Source organism: Crinia signifera, chromosome 2 (genome assembly GCF_055691185.1).
Source record: "Crinia signifera chromosome 2, ASM5569118v1, whole genome shotgun sequence".
NCBI lineage: Eukaryota > Metazoa > Chordata > Amphibia > Anura > Myobatrachidae > Crinia > Crinia signifera.
The window spans coordinates 388,439,031-388,454,809 of NC_139218.1; the positions used below are offsets into that span (position 1 = coordinate 388,439,031).

A 15,779-nucleotide genomic window follows, 5' to 3' on the forward strand; every position below is an offset into this window, starting at 1 on the left:
TCGACCCTATGCTTATGTCGACCTAATGACCTGTCGACCTAACTCATGTCGACATTCAGTCATGTCGACCATCATGCATATTGACCTAGTTGTGTCAACAAAATGCTTGTGGACCTAGTTATTGGAGATCTAGTGACCGTATCCCACAGCACCGCGGGTGGAGTCAGTATCTGCGTCTCTGAATGTTTACACAAGTGTCCTCCTGTGGCATTAGCACATTGCATTGCTTGCAACGCCGCATGGAGGTGACCAGTGGTGGATCCAGAGGGGGGATGTGGCACAGTTTAAAATTCAACTGCTCTTTCAAACTGACTCACTGCACTGGCAGTGAGTGTGGCTACCCTATTTGAATTTGGGATTGTGCTGCAGCACCCCACTATTTCTGACGTACCAGGAACTGTGGTTTTAAGTCTAGTGCCCTAGCACCTCAGCACTGATTTTACACTTTTTATCCGCCCAGTGATTTTATTTATACTGTTTTATTGAAATTGCTTTTCTGGTCGTAACATGTTTAATAAATTGTTTTTTAATTGTAAAACCCGTCCAATTGGTGTTTAGAACTTTTTATATAGAATCAGCGCTGCTGCTGTTATCATACTTCAGGGAGATTATAATTGATAGTAGAATTTTGCACAGCGCCCCATTGAGGGGTGAGTGTCATCCTCCACCGAAAGGGCATGTCTAGTTCCATATATGGAGATATTGTGAACGTGGCACCTAGAAGCGTGGGTGTGTACTGCTACATCTGAGAGGAATCTTGTAAAATGACTTATATCTAAATGTAGATGTGCCCCAAAGCAGTTAGTAAGAGATACTATACTTGGTAATGTGCTGGGAAATGGTGCTGATGATTCAATGTGATTTATATCTATCTCTCATTCCTTTTTTCCCAAAAATGTAACAGTGTAATGTGGGCTAGGTGACATGAGGGAGATTGCTAGACTAATGAGGGAGAGAGGGAGATTGCTGCTATGTCAGGGAGTCTCCTGCAGAATGCAGGAGGGGAGGTAACTATCATGTAACAGTGTAATGTGGATGGTGACATGAGGGAGATTGCTAGACTAATGAGGGAGAGAGGGAGATTGCTGCTATTTCAGGGAGTCTCCTGCAGAATGCAGAAGGGGTATGTAACTATGATGTAACAGTGTAATGTGGGCCAGGTGACATGGGGGAGATTGCTAGACTAATGAGGGAGAGAGGGAGATTGATGCTATGTCAGGGAGTCTCCTGCGGAATGCAGGAGGGGAGGTAACTATGATGTAACAGTGTAATATGGGCTAGGTGACATGAGGGAGATTGCTAGACTAATGAGGGAGAGAGGGAGATTGCTGCTATGTCAGGGAGTCTCCTGCAGAATGCAGAATGGGTATGTAACTATGATGTAACAGTGTAATGTGGGCCAGGTGACATGGGGGAGATTGCTAGACTAATGAGGGAGAGAGGGAGATTGATGCTATGTCAGGGAGTCTCCTGCGGAATGCAGGAGGGGAGGTAACTATGATGTAACAGTGTAATATGGGCTAGGTGACATGAGGGAGATTGCTAGACTAATGAGGGAGATTGCTGCTATGTCAGGGAGTCTCCTGCAGAATGCGGGAGGGGAGGTAACTATGATGTAACAGTGTAATGTGGGCTAGGTGACATGAGGGAGATTGGTAGACTAATGAAGGGGAGAGGGAGATTGCTGCTATGTCAGGGAGTCTCCTGCAGAATGCGGGAGGGGAGGTAACTATGATGTAACAGTGTAATGTGGGACTAGGTGACATGAGGGAGATTGCTAGACTAATGAGGGAGAGAGGGAGATTGCTGCTATGTCAGGGAGTCTCCTGCAGAATGCAGGAGGGGAGGTAACTATGATGTAACAGTGTAATGTGGGACTAGGTGACATGAGGGAGATTGCTAGACTAATGAGGGAGAGAGGGAGATTGCTGCTATGTCAGGGAGTCTCCTGCAGTATGCAGGAGGGGAGGTAAATATGATGTAACAGTGTAATGTGGGCTAGGTGACATGAGGGAGATTGCTGACTAATGAGGGAGAGAGGGAGATTGCTGCTATTTCAGGGAGTCTCCTGCAGAATGCAGGAGGGGAGGTAACTATGATGTAACAGTGTAATGTGAGCTAGGTGACATGAGGGAGATTGCTAGACTAATGAGGGAGAGAGGGAGATTGCTGCTATGTCAGGGAGTCTCCTGCAGAATGCAGGAGGGGAGGTAAATATGATGTAACAGTGTAATGTGGGCTAGGTGACATGAGGGAGATTTCTAGACTAATGAGAGAGAGAGGGAGATTGCTGCTATGTCAGGGAGTCTCCTGCAGAATGCAGGAGGGGAGGTAACTATGGTGTAACAGTGTAATGTGGGTTAGGTGACATGAGGGAGATTGCTAGACTAATGAGGGAGAGAGGGAGATTGCTGCTATGTCAGGGAGTCTCCTGCAGAATGCAGGAGGGGAGGTAACTATGATGTAACAGTGTGATGTGGGCTAGGTGACATGAGGGAGATTGCTAGACTAATGAAGGAGAGAGGGAGATTGCTGCTATGTCAGGGAGTCTCCTGCAGAATGCGGGAGGGGAGGTAACTATGATGTAACAGTGTAATGTGGGCTAGGTGACATGAGGGAGATTGGTAGACTAATGAGGGGGAGAGGGAGATTGTTGCTATGTCAGGGAGTCTCCTGCAGAATGCGGGAGGGGAGGTAACTATGATGTAACAGTGTAATGTGGGACTAGGTGACATGAGGGAGATTGCTAGACTAATGAGGGAGAGAGGGAGATTGCTGCTATGTCAGGGAGTCTCCTGCAGAATGCAGGAGGGGAGGTAACTATGATGTAACAGTGTAATGTGGGACTAGGTGACATGAGGGAGATTGCTAGACTAATGAGGGAGAGAGGGAGATTGCTGCTATGTCAGGGAGTCTCCTGCAGAATGCAGGAGGGGAGGTAAATATGATGTAACAGTGTAATGTGGGCTAGGTGACATGAGGGAGATTGCTGACTAATGAGGGAGAGAGGGAGATTGCTGCTATTTCAGGGAGTCTCCTGCAGAATGCAGGAGGGGAGGTAACTATGATGTAACAGTGTAATGTGGGCTAGGTGACATGAGGGAGATTGCTAGACTAATGAGAGAGGGAGATTGCTGCTATGTCAGGGGAGTCTCCTGCAGAATGCAGGAGGGGAGGTAACTATGATGTAACAGTGTAATGTGGGCTAGGTGACATGAGGGAGATTGCTAGAGTAATGAGGGGGAGAGGGAGATTGCTGCTATGTCAGGGAGTCTCCTACAGAATGCGGGAGGGGAGGTAACTGTTCCTTGTACCCCTCTCCAAGCTTCCACCACATTGAGATATTTTGATATGGAAAGAAATGCTGGTAGTGTGGAAAGGAACAGAAAAGGGACGTCCGCTGCAATCACTGAGTATGGTTATGTATACATTGATGTGGCATTGCTACTGAGATCGCAGAGAATGGGACGTGTGTGCGTGTCAGACGCTCGCGGGCTCCATTCATGGCAATAGGACAAGCGAGCATGTGCCCGTTTCGTCGAAGCTCCGGCGCTCTTGCTGGATAGATAATCCCTGGCTCCATCTGTATGTCCTGGAGCCAGCACAGGGTACAGAAGACGATGTTCCCCCATTCTCCTGCTTTCACCTTCGATAAAGTTCCTAATCTTTCATTTTGGCAATCAGGGGAAGATGTATCAAATCTTGGAGATAGATAAAGTACCAAACCAGCCCGCCCCCTAACTGTCATCAAACTCAGCATACAGTATGACAGTTAGGGGCCAATTATTTGGTACTTTATCTCTCTTCGCTTTATCTGCGATGGTGGTACTTGTGCATCCTCAAATTGCTGTAATGAGGCAATAGGGGGCTCATTACTCCATTTCATCTAGAAGATTTGGAAATGGCCTAAGACTTCCAGAAATCAGACAATCCTGCTGGACAGTCCTACAGCATTGCCCTGTATGAGAAAGGAATTGTGGGTTCGCCTCCCGGTGTGCCAGAGATTTCACTTAGGGCTGTTCTAATACTCTGCGACAGTTCTGATTACCTTGCAGTCCTTCTGGTCAGGACTGTCAGCCGGGCGGCAGAACCTTTTTGCTTAGAATCACAGAAATATTGCTTAAAAACACTTGTCGCGTGCTCCGTGCCAGCTCCAGAATTAAACATGAAGCTCTAATCCAGATCTGTGCAATATTTAGGTCAGCAAACGAACTCTCTGGCGAGTCCAAGTTGAATTTTGTATGTAATTATAACTTAATTCCAATGATTAGAAATGGGAAAAGGCTACTGTCGGGGGGGAGGGATCAAACCGAAACATTTTACATTATTTATTGCTGTCGGTGACATTTCACCTGTCGGCTCTTGTTTATAGTAATCTCTTATATATTTAGCCAGATCTGTCACTCAACCCCTGTGGAGAACGTTCCTGTGTAGAACAGTTTCACTTTCATGTGTCTGACGTTCCACCCCCTTGACATCACCTCCCCCCGCCCAGCCAGGGCTACAGTACACGCCCACCATCCACCATTACTCCACAGCCACCATCCACCATTACTCCTGCACATCCCTACCCTCTGCCAGGACCCCCGCGACCCCCCTCCCGCGATTCGCGGGACCCCCCGCGACCCCCCCTCCCGCGATTTGCGGGACCCCCCCGCGACCCCCCCTCCCGCGATTCGCGGGACCCCCGCTTTCCACCCTCCCGCAAGTCGCGGGACTCCCCCTCCCGTGATTCGCGGGACCCCCGCGAACCCCCCCTCCCGCGATTCGCGGGACCCCCGCGACCCCCCTCCCGCGATTCGCGGGACCCCCGCGACCACCCCGGTATCCGGACTATTGTTAGACAGCACTTACATCGACAGCCATTACATCGACACCATTAGTTCAACACCTCAATAGGTCGACATAGTTTTAGGTCGACATACCATTAGGTCGACATGTCATTATGACGACAGCTCATTAGGTCGACAGCTCATTAGGTCAACAGCTCATTAGGTCGACATGTTTTTAGGTCGACACTGCCATTAGGTCGACAGTGTCTATGTCGACAGTCAAAAGGTCGACATGGGTTTTTTCACTGTTTATTGAGCCGACATGTGCCGACAGGCGGTATTTCATGCCCTACTATCCACTAGGGCAGGCATGTCCAACGTTGGCCCTCCAGATGTTTTGAAACTACACATCCCAGCATGCTTTGCCACAGTTTTGCTATTAGAGAATGCTAAAACTATTGCAAAGCATGCTGGGATGTGTAGTTTCAAAACATCTGGAGGGCCAACGTTGGACATGCCTGCACTAGGGCGTGGTGGGAGAATAAAATAGTGTGCCGAGCACAGCGAGGCACCGTGCCCGAAGCATAGCGAGCGGCTGCGGTACACTTCAAACTGTGTACATGTCGACTGTGTCGACATTTCGGCCAAAAAACAGTGAAAAAACCCATGTCGACCTTTTGACTGTCGACATAGACTCTGTAGACCTAATGGCAGTGTCGACCTAAAAACATGTCGACCTAATGAGCTGTCGACCTAATGACATGTCGACCTAATGACATGTCGACCTAAAACCATGTCGACCTTTTGAGCTGTCGAACTAATGGTGTCGATGTAATGGCTGTCGATGTAAGTGCTGTCTAATATCCGTCCCAGACTCGACCACCCCCTCCCGCGATTCGCTGGACCTCCGCGACCACCCCCTCCCGCGAAACGCGGACCCCAGCGACCCCTCCCTCCCGCGAGCCCCCTCCCCGCGATTCGCAGGACCCCTGCATCCTCCCCTCCCGCGATTCGCGGGACCCCTGCGACCCCCCCTCCCGGCATTAAAAGGGCCCCCCGCGACCCCCCCATCCGCGATTCACGGCACCCCCCCCTACTGTGATTTGCGACCCCCCTCCCGCAATTCGCGCCGCCCCCTCCCGCGATTCACGGAACCCCCCGTAGCGCCCCCCTCCCGCGATTTGCGGGCCCCCTCGGCACCTCTCGCGATTTGCGACCGCCCCGTAATTCACACATTCGGGGACCCCCCTCCCGCGATTCATGCCCCCCTCACGCAATTCACGGCACCCCCCATACCCCCTTTCCTGCGATTCGGAACCCCCCACGACCCCCCCTCCCGCGATTCATGCCCCCTCCCGCGATTCACGGACCCCCGCACCACCCCCCTGCGCCCACCCTCCCTTGATTCACGCCCCCCTCATGCAATTCACGGCAACCCCCCACACCCCCCCTCCTGCGATTCGCAGCCCCCCACGACCCCCGCCTCCTGCGATTCATGACCCCTCCCGTGATTCACGGACCCCCGCACCACCCCCTCTTGACTCACGGCACCCCACGCGCCCCTCCCGCAATTCACGGACCTCCGCAACCCCCCCTCCCGCAATTCACTAACCCGACAACCCCCCTCCCACAATTTGCGGACCCCCCTTCCCACGATTCAAGCCCCCCGCCCACGATTTGCGGACCCCCGCCCCCTCCCGCTAACCGCGGATCCCCACACACCACCCCCCCTCCCGCAATTTGCAGACCCCCCAGACCTCCTTCCGGCAATTCCACCCCCAGCGGACCACCGCGCCCCTTTCACGTACCCCCGTGACAATGGGGGATCCTGTACCACCACAAGCAGGTACCGCCCCTAGGTGGGAAATCCGGCCCTGGCTGCCGCACTGCAGGTTTCCCCTCTGCCCTCTGCACCAGCGCCACAACTTTTATCAATGTCTTGCCCACATACCACTATTATACAGCCTCCTGCTCTCATGCACGCTCACTCCCTCCCCAGTGGGAGGAGACGCTCACCCACTGCCGGGAGCTGCATACTGTCCCCCACCCTCCTCCAGTTCTAGGGATGCCCATCGACCATCAATGATTTTCAAATAATCGATGGTTTATGGCCGATGTTGAATACTTTTGCCATCAATGTGGGAGGACACTGCCCTGCCTCCTGTTCTCCTGCCCCGTAACTTCCGCCAGTGGAGACCCGCTCACCCTGTGTTGCCCACATTCCCCTATCATGCTTTACCGCCCAGCCTCCTGCTCTCATGCACCCTAACTCCCACCCAGTCGGAGGAGACACTGACTCCTGTATTTCTGTGCTGCCACGCTGGACCCTCACCCACTGGCAGAAGCTGCACAGTGTCCACCACCCTCTTTAGTCCCCCGTATGCCCACACACCCCTATCACTACCCAGCTTCCTGCTCTCCTGAACCGTAACTTCCACCACTGGGTAATCGCTGACGCTGTGTTGCCCACATACCTCTATCATGCCTCATATCCCAGCCTCCTGCTCTCATGCACCCTAACTCCCACCCAGTAGGAGGAGACACTGACTCAGGGCCACCGTCCGGTACTCCTGTGCTGCCACGCTGGACCCTCACCCACTGCCAGAAGCTGCAATACAGGGCATCTTTCATACAATTCTAACCATATTTCTCACAATACAAATGTTCACAAATTAAGGGGCGTAGCCCTTACGCCGCTGTGAAGAGCGCCCGTAGGGCGCGATGAATCACCTAGTGATCTAATATTCTCTAGGAAGGAAAAAGAGGGTAAACACTGAATAATAGATGTGAGCCACGGACACTGTTTGTCATTGTTGTGCTTTCAAAGGGCGAAGACGAACAAAGAATTGGGCAGTGATAGATCAAAGTAGAAATAGGGCAAACACCTACACAATTGTAGTTAAATATAATTGTTTATCTCTCCAAGGGGGAGATTCTCTAAACTAAAAATGCGGTAAAACCCCCATTATCGGGGTTTTTACCTCATTTTGGGATGCTCTAAGCATCCCCATCCGGGTTACCGCGACGGGGGGGCATCGCCAGAAAAATCTGGCGATGCCCCATAGAAGCCTATGGCCTTCTAACGCGACCCCGCCGCCCCGCACCGAACCCCCCTCACCTGTGTCCGGGCAGCACAGTGCTGTGCTGCCCCGACCTGTGACCTCCTCCTCCCTGCACTATGATCCTCTTCCGGGTGCAGGGAGGAGGAGAGCCAGCCCCCCCTGCGGCAGCATCCACAGGTCGGGTAAGAGAGGGAGGGGGGAGCCGCCGGGACCCGCCGCACATCACTCTTAACACAAGAGCTGTCTTTTGTTATAATTATCGCATATGTTAGAGCATATGCGATAATTATGTTTACGGTAATAAGGGGGCGCAGATGTTAGAGCACCCCCCCCCCAAACTCAATTTTATCGATTTTTCAAATAACAAGACAAACAGGTAGGGGTAAATATACTAAGGGCCTGATTCAGGCCTGTTTTATAGGCTGCATATGCTTGCAGATTCTACGTCTTATGTGTTTAGCACCTTCTGGAATATAATAGATTGTTGCTATGATTGGTTGCTATGGGCAACATCCCATCTTTAATAGAACGCCCGTCTTAGTAAATTGTAGTGCTCAAATAGGCAGCAAGGGCGTAACTACCATGGGTGCAGGGGGTGCAGCTGCTATGGGGCCCAGAGCTGAGAGGGGCCCATTTTGCCTGTCAAATTATTATATGCTTTATGCATTTTTAGCATTAGGTGAGAAATAGGGGCCCTTATAAACTTTTGCTATGGGGCCCACATGTTTCTAGTTACGCCACTGATAGGCAGTATGCAAAGAACAGGTTGGAACACAGGAACCTGTAATAATTATTATTATCATTATTATTATTGTCATTATTATCATTATTATTATTATGCTTTATTTATATGGCGCCACAAAGGATCCGCAGCACCCAATTTACAGAGGTCATAAACAAATAGGCAAACAGGAAACAGTGACAAACAGGAAACAGTGGAGCCAGCTCTGAGCCAATCAGGAAAGGTCACTCTGATTGGCTGATGGGCCGCTGTCCCTCTGGTAGTGGTAGGTCTGCAGGTAGTGGAAGCGGACTGGGGACATGGGGGTCCTGATCATTACAGCAGTCCAGGACCCACAATGGGGCAGATGTATTAAGCTTTAACAAGAGATAAATGCAAGGGTGATAAAGAGAGATAAACGTCCAGCCCAATCAGCTCCTTACTGACTTTTTTCAAACACAGCCTGTAACTTGTAACATGGCAGTTAGCAGGTGATTGGCTGGACGTTTATCTCTCCTTATCACCCTTGCATTTATCTCTTGTTAATACATCTGCCCATTATTTGATAACATTCCCTGGCAACCATCTCTGGTTTCACCCATAACAACGACCATTATTCATTTTGTTTGGTCCTGAACCACTTCAGACAGTTTAAAAATCACAATTTAGCTTTTGGAAATTTGACGGAGTCTGTCCTGGTCCTTTTAGCAAATCCCCGCCTTCGTTTCGCTATATCTGTTTAAGAGTCCCTAAATAGCTCTCAGAGCCTGTTCCGAAAGCAACTTAGTATAATGTACTTTAATCATCTTAGAAGGTTGTATGGCAGAATCTATTGTAATTGAGGAAAGAGAAAATGGGGGGGGGGGGGGGGGGGACTGAAATGCTTCATAGAGAATGCAAATTGGGTAACAACTTGCTCCCCCCCCCCCCCCCCCCCCCCCAGCAAACGATGAATCAGTGAGTGGAAGAGGAGAAATTAGTCACAGCTTCATGAGACAAAACTCATTATTAAAAGGGTGTTGCCGCTTTAAGAGCAGCGAAGGGAGAGAAATTGTGCAGTGCTATAATAATATCTCATTGCAAGGAACGGGGGGAAAGAAATGGATGTCGGTTTCATTTTCTTCATGCAAAATTAATTACATTTGTGAAATGTTTAGAAGGAGGGAAAAAAAACATCAAAGCAAGTCGCTAATACATGACGGGTACAATGACAGTCTCTCACCTTCGTCGTTGGGCTTAGCCGTCGCCCCCCCCTCCATTTAGTTTAAAGCCTCTAAAAATAAGTACATTTCTAACAATTAGGGTGGAAGAGAAGACGGCTGAAGTTTACAGTCCTGAATTTCCGTGCCAGTTGTATTTCTGGGCGAAAGGACTCAGCTCGCACACAGGGTGGGGGGTGGTGGTGGTGGGGGGGAGACGTCTGAAGCTTTTCATTCAGTTCCTTTAAGACCGAGCTCCCTCTCGTTTTTAAGTCAGGGAAGCAGAGATCAATGCAATTTTCAAACTGACAGCGAAACGGAGGCTTCCCAACTAGCACATGCTCTTGATCGTGTCTCCGTGCCGCTTCGTGCCGCGACGAGGAGCTGCATTTTGGTCCATATGTTCCATACTGCCGGCAATGTTCTTTGCCTGTTACTGTGCACTCAGGACTAACGTCAAGGTAAGAACTGATGAGAGACCGTCTCGGCTCGTGAGAAGCATCTGCAGAAAAATGTCTTCCTGCTCGGGTTTAGGCACTTGGAGCGGCTAGCCGGGGAGATCTGCTATTACAGGTGGTTGTGACGGCTTTCCCTTGCTTTCTTAGTGTAGCGCACGCATCGGTGCTGCAGTGTACTGACCTCTGCCTCATGCGATCCTTTGACAGCTGCGGATTGAATTCACCTCTTGCAAAGACCAATTGATTGTTCCCCGTGCAGCATAATTAGGCCGTGATGAATGGGAAAGGGGGGGGGGGGGGTTTGTCTGCGAGGCTTTAGAAAGATAAAAACCTGAAACCGGTCGCCTATCTCCTGTAGCGTTTCTGCATATTGCATTCTGTTTCCAGGGCTAAGTGACCTGCCGGAGTCATTTATAACCTGTGTTGCTGAGTTGCTTGAACTTATTTTAGGGGGGCCTATTCATTAAACGGAACGCCATGCTGTTCCATTATTTAAAGGACTGTGGCTTTTTTTTTTTTCGTGAATGCAGCCAAGTTTTTACTCCTTCAGACGAGCCCGTCACATGTAGAACTAGGCATGGGATGCTGACATGGAAGAGGTTGCGCTTGAATGAGGTGGGCGAGACTTGGCGTTACGCTCATTTGCATATGATCTCAGGAGACGAGTCATGAGTATGCCGCCTTGTCTTTTTTCCTGTAGACAGAATGTTACTTTAGGCATCGTTTGATGCTATGATCTCAGGCAGCCTGATACTTGTTCCTAGCTGGTAAAGTTTTAACCGTACGTTTTCATTGGTCGCCGTTGCTATAGAAGGTATGACATGCTGGCTTTAATTATAGCTGGTCTGTGTTTTACCGGCAGCATCCGCTTGGGGGCCACTCGCGTTTGGTGCTGGGGATTTCTTTTGCAAGGACGTATTTTAAAAACATGTTGGGTGCTATTAAAGGACACACTTGTGAATGATTGTCACCTACACACACAACTGACGCCGGATCTCAGCTCCCCTTTATCGTGCCCGTGAACCAATATATGTCCACATGTCAGAGTGCGAGTCGGTGGGCACAGGGTTCTCTCTGTAACAGTAATATGCTATTCACAGATATTCGGCACATAAATATTGGATTTTAGCCCCAATATGTGAGATTTCAAATAAAAATAGATTCTAACAGTGCTCATTAATTATACTGCTTTCACATTGCAGAAATGGGTAACGACAAGGTATTCTTAAATGGGACTTTAAAACGGGTCTGAGCCTTGAGACCTTTCACATTGCAGGTGAAAACCGTTTAAAAAATCATTTAATACCATTCAAACATTCAACCCGTTTAACCCCCAAGGGACACGTTTCAATCCATTGAAATAGAGCTGTTCAAACTGCCAAAAAAACGGCTTTAAAACGTGTAGGACTCTGCTTTTTAACCGTGTTAAAATACCGGTTAACTTTAACCGGTAAATCAACTCTGGCACTTTCACATTGCAGCCTTAAACGTTTTAAAATGGAAAAAAACGGCAATATACCGTTTTAAAAGTGCGATGTGAAAGGGGTATAATTGACATCATTTACAATCCTATTTACTCTGCCTACAATATATGGCTTGGACAGAACAGTCACTTCCATCCTGTATAATACCAGGCACCAAAACACTGATCCTCACCTCTATGAGGGGAATCAAGTGTCGTGTACACCCGCATCCACTAGATAGCGCTCAATCGCAAGGCAGTCACATAACATCAGCCACCGGCACCAGCAAATATAAGTCAATCTCAACCAGCAGTGGTTCTTACCTCTGCGGAGGAGGGGGGCTGCCGTGACGTGGGTCCCCCTCCGCTGCTGCCAACACTGTGTTCGTGATCCCCAGCCATCGGTCCCAGACGCCGCCGCGGGGCTGGCGCATGCGCACTAGCTTCTTTGGTACTGCACATGTGCCGGCTCCCAGCCTCTGTTTGCAGAAGACCCCCCCCAGAAGCATATTCAGAATCCCGGGTCCGGCCCATGCACAGTATTGTCCTCGTACTGCGCAAGTGCACAACCCAGTTTTTATGGGCGGCTGAGCGGCAGTAGTAGACCTCCCAATGGGACTGCCTTGGGTGACTGGCAGGTTGGACTTCCAATAGGAAGTCATTGCTAGTCACAGTGAAGCCAGAGCAGTCTCAAAGACAGAGAACAGTGGCGGATTTTACCTGGGGGGAGGGGGGTCTGCAGCCCTGCCGCATTTAGGTAAAAACCACCGCTGGTCTCAACTGACTCATATTTGCGAAGGTATGAGCGGCTGGCGAATGGTACAGGGTGGGATGTCACTCTGGCAGGGTGGTGTATACTTGATCAAAGGGCTCTGCAATTTAGCAGATTAGTGATCAGGCCTGAATCACCCCCATAGAGAACAGCAATACAAACCAGGAGAGGAGACTTCCAGCAGCACTTAGGGGGCAGGGCTTGAGCGTGATGTCTATAAGCCCCGCCTCCAGGATGGGAAAAACCCGATTCGTAGCTGTCCATGGAGGGGGCGGGGCTGAAATGACGCGATTATGACATTTTAGCCCTGCCCCCTCCTCTGACGGATTGCAGTGATTAAACACCACGGTTGGGGGAAGGATGCAGCGATTGGGGAGGGGCGGAGCCTTGTGGCCGTTCTGGGAGGGTAGGCAACAAACAACTGGGTATCCAGCATCCATCATATTATTGAAACCTAGATGTGAGAATTACTATATACCTATAAATTAAATTGTGATTGGTGCATTTTTCATGAATTTAGAACGATGCTGCTTGATATGTGTTTTGCTTGTAGGTGATCACAGTTTCTATTATTCATCCCCAGCAATATTCACCTCACTTCAAAGTCGGGATGATAGATGGTATTCCGGGACTTATATTGAAGTGATGGATTTCTTCTTTACGCTCTCAGTTGAGCTTCTTTGAAGAATCCTATTTTTGCCTCTTCATAAACAATTTAGAACACGCTGAAAGCCGAGAGGAAATCTATTCCAAATAGCGCTACAGACATGGGAGTTTATTCTGGTTGACACGCAGCGCCGCGAAGTTTGCAGCACTGTGTCTTTTTAAGCCTGCCCGCCGTTCGCATTGCTACACACCCGCCCCCCTTCGCACGGCGAATTTGCCCGCACGAGAGCGAATGGATGTTTTGCATAAACATCCATTCACAGCCTAGTGGGCAAGACCCATATCATCCGATGTTCGCCGACCATGATGTGGAGCCTACACGCAAAACGAAGACGCTCTCGGATGTCTTACCTTTGAGTGTGTCCTGTACGAGGACAAGGCGGGCAGATGATTTCCAGTGATGTTAGTTGCCCGCGCCCGGCAGCCGCATCATCCTAACATTAATATGAGAGAAGCTATTCCGTGGGAAAAAATATTATTTCCAAAGGAATTTCTATTTTTAAACTTTCTCTTTCTTTATGATTTTTTAATCTGAACAAATTTGCCCTAAAACCTAAGACCAGAGCAGGTAGGCTGCGTATGGGCGCGCACTGTCTTTTTTGGGGAATATCCCGCAAATATTCAATGCTAAGTAGTCACTCCGTAACCCCTAAACTACTGGATAATAAGGGACTCATTTATCAAGTGATAGAACTCATTGTGAGTGATAAAAGTCATTGTGTGTGATCAATGGTGCTCCAGCCAATCAGTTCTTGTGTCTGAAAAATGACAGTTGGAAGCCCATAGACTGGAGTGCCATTTACTGTATCTCATGCATATACTTGTATCACTCACAATGGAGCAGATGTATTAAGCCTGGGCACGTAATAAAATGGAAGGTGATAATGCACAAGTCAATCAGATGTGTTTGAAAAATGGCAGTTAGGAGTTGATTGGCTGGTGGGTTATCAACTTCCACTTTATTGCCAGGCTTAATACATCTGCCCCAATGACTTTTATTACACATTGATAAATGGGCTTCTAAATTTACTGGTTCTGGTGTGCAAAATCACTCTAAAAATGCGGCACTTACAAGAGGGAAAAATGGCCATTGATAATTGTTTTAGGGGCATTACGGTGTGCGGCATAATGTGCCAGAGGAATTGAGGTGTGTGGCATAATGCGTCAGGGGAATTACAGTTTGCAGCATATTGTGCAGGGTCATTATGGAGTCCGGGATAGTATCAGGGGCATGGTGGGGTGTGGCATAATGTGTCAGGGGCATTGCGGTGTGTGGCATAATGTATAAGGGGCATTTTTTGGTTATTACTCTGATTTTTTTTTATTTTTAGTAGTTCTTCAGGTTTATTTTGTTTCACGCCCGATTAAGGTTGGAGATTACTGGTCTAGAAGATAATAGATTGGTTGCTATGGGCAACATCCCATCTTCATTAGACTCCCACCTTAGTACATTTACCCTATAGTAGGTAACACCGTGAGACTGTGAGCGCGGTACTGTACAGTATGCAGCATTTAGTGAGAGTGACATGTGCAAATCCGCCTCTGGATCAATAAGACCTGATTGACTGTGTTCTGCTGGTTAATCTTCACTCAGATGTTAATGTTACTTTCTTCCAATCTCATTAACCTGTGAAAAATAGGGTCACCCTATCTAATCAATGCTTGTGATTCCTAGAAAACATTTAATAGCTCATTATTACTTTCCCGCAGAACTTAATTATCTCCTAACCATGAAAGAAACAAGGATTTTTTTTTCTAAATTAAAGACTCAAGTGAATTGACAGATTTCTATGGGATATAATCAATTGTAGTCGAAACTGCCGTCTTGTCGTAAAGACAGCAGTTTCCAACTTGAATACTGTAGGTCGGAAGGGGTACCGTCTGTTTTTTGCTCCGACCTGTCGGAAACCAGGTGGATTGGCGGAATAGCCGCAGATCCATGTGCTTTTGTCGGAAACGCAGCCAATTCCGTCTGGTTTCGTCCCGTTTCCGACAATCTCAATGCGACTTTAAAAAAAAAGTCAGATTGAGGCACGGAGAATGGTATCGGGTGGGCAGCGGCAGCTCACCCTGCTCCGTCCTCCCGTCCACCTCTCCAGTCGCTCGTCCGGTCCTGCCATCAGGCTAGGTCAGCAGCTCATTCGGCAAGGAGGGCACTGTCCCACCTCCCGACCTACTCCTGCCGCCTCCTCACCCCGCCTCCTTAGTCGCTCACCTGGTCCCGACACCGGGACGGGTGAGCAGCAGCAGCGGACAAATCCAACAGTCGGATTTGGACGCTTATTGAATAATGTCAGATTGTTTCTGCCAAATAAATGTCAGAATTGATCCGACATTAATTGAATATACCCCTATATTGCTAACATCAAATCTAAGCTAATATATGTATTATACAAATGTGTTTTCCTAAAATAAGATTTTCCTATTGTCCATCTCTTCTTGATAAATAGGCCACACCTACTATCACAGACGCTGTGCTAAAATGTTAAAAAGTTAAGATCATCTTCTACTATAAAGTTTCCAATAATTCTGCCATTACAGTCCAGGCAAAGAGTATCAATGATAAATTGATTGCGGTACTAATTTGGACATCAAATTCATATAAACTAGTGGTTTATTATCAATGGTTTCGGTTTTGAGTTATTTATCAACGTCTTAAGTCTCGTA

At 48.7% G+C, this 15,779-nt stretch overlaps 1 protein-coding gene across 8 annotated transcripts in view; it reads left to right on the forward strand.

The window, feature by feature from the left end:
* The window catches only part of DLG2 (discs large MAGUK scaffold protein 2), an 895,737-nt gene that overhangs the window by 244,238 nt on the left and 635,720 nt on the right, over window positions 1-15,779 (forward strand). Inside the window, exon 1 of one of the 8 annotated variants that reach the window (XM_083170306.1) lies at window positions 9,881-10,215. The exons of the other annotated variants lie outside the window; for them this stretch is intronic. Coding sequence (XP_083026432.1) covers window positions 10,093-10,215 — 123 coding nt within the window. The 5' untranslated portion in view covers window positions 9,881-10,092. Of the gene's footprint in view, window positions 1-9,880; window positions 10,216-15,779 lie in introns of those variants that run through there. 8 annotated transcript variants of the gene reach the window in all.